Genomic DNA, 12,783 nt, shown 5'->3' with positions numbered 1-12,783 from the left:
AAGATAAGTAGTTTTTACTATTCCTAAAGGTGTCTTTGGTGATGTTTCTCCTTCATATTTATGTGTTTATGGAGCAAAGTATATTAGCTTGAGATTAAAGCTAAGTGTGTTCAATTTCATCTTCACCATATTATTTCTTGCTTTATGTAGTAATCAAAAGGCATATAATGAAAATTTTATTTTCAAGGGTAATGGCAAGACAAACTTTTTAATATAAAATTTTAATACAAAATTATTTGAATTTATTATTGCTTTTGTTATGAAACTACAAAGTAGTAGCCGTGTATCCCCACCTACTTTCCTGTGGGATAGCTTGATGTATGCAGTGCATCCAAGAGAAAGATTGGGGAGTATGGAGTGGTGATGGTGAATATTGGAAAATACCATTCTTTAGCATCATTGGAAGCAGTATGGCTGGCTCTTCAAGGCTTAACCACGCGTCCTGACTCTTTTCTTCACCTCTGCTCTCTGTAGCAAAAACAGTCTTGTCCTTGGATAAGCAAACATTATTTTTTGCTTACGTGTTTCAAAACCTTTCAGCTGTCTCAGAGCCACAAATTATTTTGAGAGAATGAGACAAAGAGGACAAAAGTTCAATTGTGGACTCATTTCTGGTGAGCCTGTAGAATCAGAAGGAGACTGCCAGTGGGAAGTGCCAGTACTTTTATGGTCTAGGATCATCCATTTGTAGCTTAGTATTACTGAGTTTTGCTGTATGCTTTGCATTCATTCCTTGAATCCAGAAATGCATGTTAACAGCTGGCTGCATTATTTCACTGGAGAATGTCTTAAATTTTTTATTTTATGATAAAGTATCAGCAGCAAAGTTCAAATAAATTTACTGCAGAGACAAATGAATAAATAAAATGCTTCACATCTGACAGCCTGAAACAGGAGGCATTTCTGACCACATGGTTTGTAGTTAACTAAATGGTCAAATACATTTCCACCTAATCTGGTGTGTGCTGTGCCAAGCGTGTCTGCTTACTGATTTTGTGAAGACCACTTGGTACTGCAGCTCTGGACAAACTGCAGCGTGAGGACGTTCCTTGGCCTCTCACAGCCTGGTTTTCTTGGTTTGCTGCCATCTAAGGGGGGTGCTTAGTAAAAATACATTAATTTTGAAGATCTGATGGGGACAGGCAGAACAGGATGAAGAGGCCAAGCTACCATTGACTTCCACTTGGACATTTGGCTCAGAGAGAGAAGTCAGTCTGGATGGTCCCAAGGAGGAGAATAGAGGGAAGAATTGCATTGTAGCTGTGTCACTGCTGCTTCATCCCTGTCCCTGTGAAGCCACACCTGTTCATACAGCCTCCTCCTGCACTAGATTATTGTGACACTGGATTTTGCTTAAAATGGGTGCAGGTTGTGGAAGCTGTAATCTGAAATAATTGCACTGCCTGAATTTTGGGGTTATCTAGAACACAGACAGCTTAAGGGGAGTGATTTTATTAGTGGAGCGAGGAGGGAATGCTGCCTTGAAACAGGTGTCTCATAGCAGTGGTATGTGCCAGTCCTTTGCCCTGGCTGGAGGTATTTTAAGTAGCCTGGTAAGAAGAGTGGACTCAATACTGCTGTTAAATTGCTCTTTGGTCTGGTGTCATTCTTCATGTGTCTTTCTGCTTAAGGAATAAAAATAATAAAAACCCTTCTAATAACAGTTTTGACGTCTTGGATGCAAATGCTGTAAAACCTGAATTTATTTACATGTTTGAGAAAGGTGGGGGGCTCTGGGGAAGGAATGGATCTGCCCATTCCCTGCTGTGTGTCAGGGCAGTGACCTGTATCACCTCTGCTTGTGAAAGATTAGGATATTGAAACCATCTTCTCCTGTGTGAGTCTGGTCTTTCCTTCTAGCACAGGACAAAGCAACAAAAAATGTGGTGGTGTAGTGTGAGGGCAAGTGATGTGAAGTACTTTATGTTTCCCTCATACTGTGTGTTGCAGGAAGATAATGATGAAGGAGTTTTTCATTCCAAAGGGAACAAAGCCAAACTAGATGATGTGTGTGGTTGTCCTGTGTGCAAGCTGTCCCTCCTTCTCTCCAATGTGCAAGTAGAATTTGTCACCTCATATATAACTGCAACATGTCTTCTGCTTTGTTCCTTTTCACATTTAGTTTTGGTTTGAGATTGAGCAAATTTAAAAGTCTGCCTTTTAGAAAATTGGATTAAAAAATTACTTTTTGTGAAGACAATCTAAATATATTTTTAAAAAATTACCTTCTATATGTATCTTAGAGTCTTAATGTCTCAACAGCTGAGACAAACACCACCTAAACCCCTATGTTAATTATCATTTTTAGCAAAAAATAAAGTAAAATTATGTCAGAATCTTTAACTAAAATCCTTCTTTTAAACTGCAGGTATCAACATGTAAATTATTCACAAATGTTCTTAAGTTATTATTTGCGTTGGTTTATCTGCAGATAGATAACAGTTTTTACTTGGTCTCATATTCCTTTGTACATATGTATCAAAACAGTTTGGTGTCCACTGTGAAAGGCATTCTTTTTTATTAAATTTACACGAGCAACTTCTCATGGAAACATTAGATTTTGTTAGACCTTGACATTTATTTTTAAAAGGTGAATAGTTTTAATTGTGATGTAGGATTGGGGAGGTGATGTTATCTTGACTTGCCAGTTGTCCAGCCTGCACGTGTTTGCTCCTTGCAGCCAAACTGGCTGAGCCTTCTGGGGCAGTCCATATCAGAGAAATGTTCTTCCATTCTCACAAAAGATAAAGGAAAAAAACCTTGGGCAATGTGGAGGGAAGTGTTGCAGAAAAGGAGGAGGGAGTTGGAAGGAAATATGCAGGTGCTGCATTAAGGAAGGGGATCCAGCAAACACTGCAGTAGGGGGAGGGAAGAAAAGGATGGCAGACTGAGTGGGTGAGCACTACTGCAGTAAAGAAAGATGGACAGAGGGGGCAGCCTGGGATATTGGATAGGAAAGAGCATTCAGGCTGAAATTGTGAATTGCTGTTTTACCTACAGGCAGAATTCTTGGCAATTTTAACTCCTGGAAGGGATCCATTCCTTACCATATCATAGACATCTGTATGCTAAGAATACAATTTTGTTTTGTGTTTTTGGAAGGTCATATGGATGTCAGACACCCGTCAGTGTTGTGGTCTGCTCTCTGGTCCTGGAAAAGTGGTACAAATAGAAAGTTTGGTGTATGCTGGCTTCCTGCAGGACAGGGGCTTCCCCAGCACTGTCACTTCCCTTTGAAGAGAACTGGTTGTATATCACTTGAGACAATTACTTTACTTTTCAATTGTATGAACTTACCACTCCCTAGTAATATCCAACATTTTTTGTACTTAAGAAGCCCCCAGTCTTTTTGACTATGCCTATTTATAAAACCTGTTGTTAGGACAAGTTTTTTTGTGCCATACTACTGATCTGGTAGTGTATGTACTACTTATTTTTTTCAGATGCAACATTTGAATACCACTAACCTGGTTTTCTTTGTCAGAATTATGTTTGAGTACCTAGATAAAATCTAAAATCTGGTGTTATCAGAAAAATAATTTCTTTTAATGATTTTAGTGAAGAAGTATTAAATAGCTTTATTATTGAGGAAAAGAAAAATATAGTAGAAATTATTATTATTAGCATTTTAAATTTCAAAATTGGTTTCTGAGGTCCTAAAGATGCTTATAAATTAATTAAGTACTACTAGAAGTATGGGAATAAAGGCTTTTTAAGTAAGTTCTGTGATTAAAGTGTCCTGATGAAGTCATAATATGCTTTGCTTTTGAACTATCTATGTATAGGACCAAAGTTATATTCAATCTTTACTTACATCCATGGATCCTGATTACAGCTGTGCCCGTCCTGCTCAAGGATTTAGCATGGAATATGCATTACTTTCTGATATAAGTAAGGTAGCTCAATATTTGATTATTGGAGGAAGTATTGGAATATGGTAATCACCTATTTGACTTCATCAGGAGGTATAATGCATTTAGGTTGGGTGGAAATGGCAAAACTTCGTTCCTCCCCAGCAATCTCACTGGAATTGCCTCCCAAGAAGCAAGTCTGGCAACTAATACGCTGATTCTATAACAAAAAGTTGTAAAAGAAGCAGCACTACAAAATAAAGATAATAAAATTAAGAGTATCATCCCACTGGGGTGTTATGTCCCTTAAGAAAATCTAAACATTGCAGTATAGCATTCCTCTCCTTAAAAAGTCTCAGCTGACCCAAATGTGGAGCTACATAGCTGAGAGAGGCTGGAGAAACCATGAGTTGTAGGTTTTGAGATTAGACTGCAGAGTTTAAGGTAGAATCAATATGATTATACCTTTTGTTATCTCTGCAGAATGTTTTGTTCATATGGCCCCCACTCTTTTATTCAAGCCTAAAGACAATTTAACTGTTGACCAAAAAAAAAAGTGTCTTATTACTAATACAGAACTTACTTCTTCAGCTGAGCTTCCAAACCAGAAGGTTTCATAACTGCTGATGAAGGATCAGAATTTCTTCTTTACATTGTATTTTTGAAACCTACAAATGGCTGGGAAAATTAGGCTTCCTACCTGTGGGAATGCCCCTTATTTGCTTCTGGAAAAAGGAGCCCTTTCTTAACTCTTGAATACATTCTTTGGTAGGTAATAAACATGCATTGTATTTCTCTTGGCTTGTTAGGGAATAAATAAGACACTAATTAAAACCTTGAAAGACTTTTCCAAACTTCCTCCCACAGCAATATCCAGATTAATACAAATTTGTATGAGTCAGACAAACGTTTGATGAGATTCAAATCAACACACTGCATTTTGTTTTTCTGTAACTTGAAGCAATTACAAACTAGAGTTGGATTTTTTTCCAATTAAAAAATATGAAACATAGTCTCATTATTTTAATAAGTGTTGGAATCAAAACTATAAACCATAAATTAATGAGTGCCTTCTAAACTCTGGACACATGTGGAACTGAAAGAGGTCTATTACAGAAGTTGAAAATCTATATTTAATGAATTCACCCACTACATCTATTGAATTGGCAAGATAATAAGTGTGCAGCCCTCTCTTTTACTTTGGAACAACACATTCAACATAGTCATTAGCTGGGAGTTTTACCAGACACTGCAATACACTTCAGCTGCACTTTTCAGTTACTTTTGGACTCTGTATGGCTGTGTAAGTATCACACATAGCAATCTTGTGTGCTCATCTTGTATTGTTTGTACGTTTATGGTGCCTACTTTTGTGGCTTGAACATTTATGGCTGCAAAAGTTACAGTGGTGGGTATTTAGTGACTTTTATTAACTTTGGCATAATTCCTTTTGCCTTTCATTCAGCTTTGTCCTGGATAATGCATAAGCATGTGACATTTCCAGTCTTCAAATGTCACATCATGAAATGGAAGAATATGTTTGGCATTGAGTAGGTCCATCCTAACAGTGGGATAAAAAAACCTGTCTTACCTATTTTTGAGTGCCAGGGTGTTTTTAAGGTTTCCACTTCTGTCTCTGTCCAGTTTTTCTTTGACTAAACAGTGCCTCTCATATCTCTGTAGAATCCCAGTGTTAATAAACTACAGTCATCTCAAGCAGGAACAAGTTAATAGATTTTTTTTTCTGGCAGATCTGTGCGTGATATGTTCCTTTCAAATAGGATGAGTTATTAATCCACTCTCCCTCTGCAGTTTTATACATTTTAGTCTTAGCTCCTTTTTATGTGAGAACTCTATAGTTACAAGTTTCATTAAGATGTGTAGCAAAGTTGCTAGGCAGCAGTGGACAGCTCTTGTGTTCCGTAAGTGAATTTTGAGTGTATTTTCCAGTGCAGTTTTCCCAAAGTTGTCCTCAATGGAGAACATCAACAGGAACATCATTTGAGTATGCTGCCTTTCATAATCACAATGTGTCAGAATTGATGCAGCTGGTGCCATTCAGCCCACAGCAAAGACACTCTACAAATAGAAAGCACAACTTCATGGTTATGCATTATAAAGCTAATACACACCTTTTGGTTTTCATCCTCATGTATTTTGCGGAGATCTCCTTCCTGCTTCTTCCATTTGTTCATTACCATAAACACTGAATAACATATGGTCAGTGAAATTGCTCTAAAACCAAACATGCTTTTATTTTGGCTTCAGAGTGAAGAAGGGAGTTAGAGAAAAACCAAAACATATTACATGGTATTTTTATGTGTATTAATGCATGGTATTAATGCTGGTGGCATTTGCACCTTTTTTCTGCTTCCCCTTTCTTTATGATTGCTTCTTTGTCTCAATGAGATGTGGTGGAAGGGTGCAAACAGTCTGATGCTCTTTACACTAATGTCTGATAGTTAAAAGGCAGTATATTCGTGGAAGGGAAAAAAGACATTTCTGCCACATACAGGGCTCATATAGAGGCTTTTGAAAGCTGTTTTCTAGTCCAGGACTGAAAAGATGACACAACTGATATATCTGAGTTAATGCTAGGGGACCTTGCCAGCCAAAGCAGTTAAAACCAGAAGTGTTTCTGGTCCAACATGACGGATTCTGTTTCTGTAACTGTTGTAGTTTCAGGAGGTGACACTGGCCAAGCTTAAAAGGATTACTGGGCCTTGTGTTCAAACTCCTCTTGGCAGGGCCAAGTTTTCATTTAGTTAACTGGGCAACTATTACAGCGACATTTTACAGACTGAAAGCAGTTGTACAAACCAAGATTGTTCAAGTGTGTAGGTAAAAGTCACTTAAATGACTGTGTGACTGCCAAGCCACACAGGTTTGTTCATTTTGAATAATTTTATGTGATTTTTAGATTATTAATTATGCAAATTAATAGACAGTAATATATTTTTGCCCCGTCTCCTGAGCAGCATGCAGCAGCCCCTTCTACTCTTCCTCAGCTTTTTTTCCTTCATCCTAAAAATCTATCGACAACCAAAAACTAAAACATTTCCTTGCAATTCCATATCCTTCATTTCTCTGTGATTTGCAGGCCAAATCTCTTTACCCTGTAAGTACAAGAATACTTTAACTTGATGCTCTGCCAGCTCATGCAGAAATTCAGAATTGAAGCTGGGTCTCTCAGATGAGCATGAAGATTTGGGTTAATGACAAATATGTGCATTAATCTATAGTTCTCACACACTCTATATAGTGCTGTATAGGAGCTGGAAAAATACAGAATGATGGAACTTTGTAAAAAGCCTGACCCACTCGATGATGTGTTTGTTGCAGTTTTGTTTCTCATGAGGACATTGAATCTGAAGCCACCATTTCTCCTGTTGTGCTTTAGGTGCTGTAGCAGTTCTGATCCCTCGCCTAGACCTGGTGATTTCTTTCGTCGGAGCTGTCAGCAGCAGCACTCTGGGACTGATTCTGCCACCTCTGATTGAAATCCTCACTTTCTACAAGGAAAACCTAAGTTTATTGACAATATTTAAAGATGTTTTTATAGCTGTGGTTGGATTTGTTGGATTTTTAACAGGGACATACGTGACGGTTGAAGAAATCATTTATCCAGCATCCACAGTTCTTGCTAATGCAACAGGGAGCTTTCCTGCAGATGTAAATGCTACAGACTTGGTGGTTGGGTTAAAGTAATTAACCAGGCACTGTGAACTATTTCATTCCTTAACAAGAAATTCTTGACTCAGGACCTGCTTTCAACTACTGGTACTGTGTAAAGAGGTACAGTTTGTAAGATGTAGGATATACATGTGGAAATGCATTATTTTTTTAGAAAGTAATTATATATCTCTTCTGGACTTTGAATGAAAAGTTACAAGATTTTGTTTTGTTTATCAAAGCAATATTATTTTCATGCAAAAACATTCAACATCACACATGATAAGCAGTTTATTTTTGTACATTTTGGTAACTGTTACCCTGACCCATTTTTTACACAATTTCTTTATCCTTGATTTCAACTATACAAAAGTATAAAATGCTGTATTTTTTATTGCCTGTGGCTTGAAGTCTTAGACTACATATCTATATTTCTATTGGAACATATAATAATTATTTTTTCATTTTTATTTTCTGCCTTAAGTAGTATCTAACATGCTTTTTACGTATTTTTGCTTCTTTTGTCTTTTTTGGAAAAAAAAATAGTAGGTTCATAAGTTGGTATCTGGGTAGAAATTAGTTTTGTTTAGCAAGCCTGCTGGCTGAGTTCCTATGAACAATCCTGATTTTCAGGGTTCATATTTGACTTTCTGTCTCACACTTCATAGATGACTTTCACTCCAAATGTTGAAGCACTGTTTTTGGTCTTGTTTTCTAAAAACCCTATAGTTTGTGCAATAACATAACTATTTATCATACTCATTCCTGTTATGAAGAAACAATTTTTTCTACAGAATATTTTTAATCATAAAATTCCCCCAAGAAATATGTTATGCCAAAACCTCTCCACTGTAGTCATACAAATTAAGATAGAAATATATGTAATATTTTGCCTGCCTTCAGTATATTCCTCAGAAATTTACCATTTGGTAATCTACCATTTGGCATTACAGTGCTAGAGTAATATACTACTAAATATATCTATATTTATATTTTCTCTTAAGAATTCTTCCACTGTCATCTACCAACTGGTGACTGTAATGTGCACTTCTATCTCCATGTGGATGAGGGCATTTCTGATAGGGATTTGTTACAGCATGTAGTTTAAACTGCATGTATTTGTTCAAGCAATAGTTCTGAGTAATCCTCTAATTTTGATTTTAGCATGGACAAAATTAGATACTTGGCAGGCACTTGGAAGGGATGAGTCTGCTTGTGTGATACCACAGATTAACCTTTCTTATGGAAGTGCCACAGCGGAGCAAACACAGGTAGTTAGCAGAGAAGAAAAAGGTAACTTCAGCTTTTCGTCTTGAAGGATTTTTAGTCTTTAAGCTGTTTTAAAAGACATTAAATCTCAGTGTTTCCATCTGTTTCATAGTGAATCTGTTACTTACCTTACCCATACACCTATAGAATATATTTCTGTACAGCATATTTTACTTGACATGAAATACTTCTGCAAGAAACATCTTTAGTAGGACTGAGAGGATTTAAATGCAAGTTACTTTTCCTCTTGTTTTTTCATCCTTCTACTTGTGTGTTGGGAGAATAAAGGGCTTTGAAGTCCATTCATATCTGTTCTACTTCAGTTGTGTCCTGGTGAGCAGCTCTGAGAAGGTGCTTCTACCAGGGTGCAGAAGGACTGGTCCAGTTCAGAGTTTGGTGGTGATTTTGTCAGGTGCAAGTGGATACTGCCACGCTTCTATCAGTGAATATTTGCTGAGCTGGATACCTACAGCCTACAGAGGTGGCCCCAGTACCCAGTGAATGTAACATATCCTTGTGAAACTCAGATAACTTGTTCAGAAGCTTGATGGGTTTGAGGGTTCTGATCTTAGCCATCAGACCTTGGAAAGGCTGGCCCAGAGACAGAGCCATGCACATCTTCCTGCTCTGACTGCAGTGCAGCCTGTCAAGGCACAGGTTTCCAGAGCAGTGAATGGCCACCGACTGACCAGGTATGAAGTAGTGCTTTTAAGCAGTTGGCCAGTGTAGCCAAGTCTAACAATGTTATATCTTTTGAATCTTTAAAATGTTTATTGATGTATTTTGCACAATGTCAATTTTCTCCTACAGTGTAGGATTTTTATAATTTTAACACTCATACATTTGCATGGCCTGCTCTTTCAGACAGAAGGAGTCAGGAACCAGAGTGTCCTGCTTTGGATAAGATTAAAATGTCATGTGGTAAAAAACTAAGTCTGACTAATGAGAATGTCCTGTAAAGCATTGCCAAAGATTTAAGAGAGAGGAAATTCTGACAGAAACCTCTTCTGAATAAGAGTGTTCATTCAGCTTTTAAAGTGCTGTAATATTAGTTGCAAGTTAAGAGGCAGGGAATGAAACTGAGAGATTTCATAGGTATGGTTCACATTAAGGTATATATTTAAGATGGAAATGTACTTTAGCACAAGCTAAATTAAACTGCAAAATGTGTGATTAGCTTATGTTCCTGACAAGGAGCAGAAAGCCTTTGTATTTATATACTGTATATGAACTTATATTTTACAATATAATATTGTTAACAGTTTTAATGTAATTTAATCATTAGCTGCACTACAGGTAACTGGATAATTTTCTTGTCTGTAACTGTTCATCCTCAAGTATTGGGCAAATAAGAGGATGGGTTTGCCTGATGTTCTGTAAAACTTTAATCTTCTGTATCAATAAAACTACAAATTATCCTGCAAACTCAGTGTTATCCTGCCTGTTTCCAATACTGGATCACTAGAAGAAATAGCTGTCCTAATGCAGAATTTACCTTTGAAGTTGTCCAAGGAATGGTGACTGACGTGAGACTCGCATGCAAGCTCTAGAACTGATTTTTCATTGATAAAAAATCCCATTTTAAAGTCACATAGGCAGTAGTGAAAAATCTCACCCTCACTCCAAGGGTTTTCATGAGGGCACAGTTAAAGTTAGGCTTCTGCATCTTTTTAGAGGTGCTGTAGGAAGTTAATTTTTAAATGTAAAAAGAGATGCAGGTGTTCCCACTGAAATTCCAGTTCCTGTTTAGAAAACCAAAAAGAAAAATCCAGCCATTTTAAAATGGGACAAGCCTATATAGATTTGCTGTGGACTTGGCCTTATCTGTAAGGATGGAGTGCTGTCTCAACATGTTGACAGAGAAGGGAAAGTGTTCACTTGGAAAACTCCTTTCTAGAAGTGAGGAATGAGATTAGTTGATGGACAACCTAAGAGATTGCACTCAGTTCATCTCAGGGAGAGTGAAAGGCAAGAGGGACATAATAGAAAAGTGATTATTTTATTAATTATATATTAAAATGTCCTGATGAAGGACTAGAGAAGCTGTATACATCACTCACTACCATTCCATAATTGTTGGAATGTATTATGAGCCTTGTCAGACCTCCCATTCTTCTGCTTTAATTTATTTGGTTCTCTAATGATTAATCAGTATTTCTGCTGCTGATTTCTCAATTTAATAATTCTGATTTCTCAAGTGACCAAGTGTTCTCTAGCAGAAAACAAGCAATACAGCTTCAACACCAGCTGAAGTTCATTTTTCACATGCTGTCCGTGGAAGAAATGACTGCAACATCTTGGTGGGGTTTCAGAAAGGGAGGAGAACCTTCTCCATGATTTTGTGTGTTTTCTACAGATGTTTTGGTCATCCTGGACCTTCTTAACATGACATAAGAAGTGTGAATCTTGCCCACAGTTACCGAGTTATCCTCCAGACTCCTGCATAGTTCTGATTAGTGTAATGTAGGTCTGTGAGCTGACAGCATGCCGGGACGTACATACTGAGACTGGTCTAAATATTAGTTTGTACTCAATATTAGTAGCTCAGTGGTTTCATCTCCAAGTTCTAGAATGCTTGGATGAGTAGCATCTGATAGCAGTAATTTTTTTTTATTCTTGGTTTAATTTGTTTTTTCTTGAAATGCTTTTATTAACAATTACGAATTGATCCCAATTTGCAGTTCCATAGATTCACTCCAGGCAGGCAGTAGCTGGGGTGTAGAAAGCAGCATCTAAGTAGACATTCAGATTGAGTTGAACAAAAGTTTCTCTGCATCCAAAAGGAGGTGCTTCTCAAATTACAGAAAAAGAATCTGCAAGGTTATGTGGCAAAGGACTCATCTGCACAGACACAAAGAAGCACAGAGGCTCAACTGTGAGTGGATGAACCCCACTTCAAATAAATTCACCTTGTTTTCTGTTCTTACAGAATAAGGGTTAATTTCAAAAGAGCATGTTTCACAGGTTGCACCAAATGATTAGGAGCTTGTCTCGTAGCACGGCAAAGAAAGGGAAGAGGGGCCACTGGTGTGCCTAAAGACCAGTCTCTGTCAATGCAAAGAAATGGGGGAACCAAAATACCTTCATCAGAGAAATGGAGCCCTAACCTGGCTTCTTCTAGTGTTTTCACAGCACAGCAATCAGTCCATGGTCCAGGTGAGAAAATCACCAAAAAGGTTGACTGGGGAGCATCTCTCATGATACCTCTATAAACTGAGAGTGTTACTGCTTAGAGGGGCAAGGGAACACCCTGTAGGATCTATGGGATGGGAAGTGTATTTTGGGCATGTACAGGACTTGTAATGGAAATCTGGAGTAGCAACCAAAGGTGGGAAAAGTGGTGAATCAAAGTGTATTGGGAAAAACGGAATTTTATGATTCAGTGAATGTAGAGATAAAAGGCTCCAGTCAATCCCATGTGAGCGGGGAATGGTCAGTACAGGTGTCGGTCTGTCCATGCCCTGTGCCTGACCAGTGCAGTCTCTTTTGCCTTCTCACTAAACTAGGACTGAATCCAGCTGTGCCTGGGCTCCTCTCTCTGAAAAGGAGTTTGGAAAGCAAGGGGGTCCTTTCTGCACCTTGTGACTCAATGGTAGGGCTTCTTTAGTAAACATTTTCTGAAGCTTCTCTCCCACCCATGACGATGTCCCAGTACCTGCCCTGGAGGGCAGTTTCCACACCTGAGCCAGTTGGCATGGTAAAAAGCCTTATCCCACCTTGCAGGATCCACTTCTTATTGGCCTCTTCCCTTACCTGGCTCACACCTGCTTGGGATGTGTAAACACATGGTCATGTGCTTATCAGGAATATGTGCTCAGCATCACTGTGTGCTGGACATGGAGCTGTGGCAACCTCACTTCCTTCCTGCTACCATCTTTGGCAGCTCCAACACCGCCCCCACGTCGTATTTCCTGGGAAAACTGGTTTCTCTGGGGCTCAGCAGCATCGCCTCGTACTGCTGAGCTTTGGGCTTTCTGTCATCTTGCAGGTA

At 38.3% G+C, this 12,783-nt stretch overlaps 1 protein-coding gene across 1 annotated transcript in view; it reads left to right on the top strand.

Annotated features, from left to right (window-relative positions):
- Positions 1 to 10,141, top strand: part of SLC36A4 (solute carrier family 36 member 4) — an 88,721-nt gene extending 78,580 nt beyond the window's left edge. Inside the window, 1 exon segment of the mRNA XM_059465814.1 lies at positions 7,252 to 10,141. Within this exon segment, the coding sequence (XP_059321797.1) occupies positions 7,252 to 7,559 (308 nt within the window). The 3' untranslated portion in view covers positions 7,560 to 10,141.
- The last annotated feature ends 2,642 nt before the right edge of the window (positions 10,142 to 12,783 follow it).

Source organism: Ammospiza nelsoni, chromosome 2 (genome assembly GCF_027579445.1).
Source record: "Ammospiza nelsoni isolate bAmmNel1 chromosome 2, bAmmNel1.pri, whole genome shotgun sequence".
Classification (NCBI taxonomy): domain Eukaryota; kingdom Metazoa; phylum Chordata; class Aves; order Passeriformes; family Passerellidae; genus Ammospiza; species Ammospiza nelsoni.
Note: the sequence above shows the minus strand (reverse complement) of the source record. Positions and strands in the feature narration are given on the sequence as shown.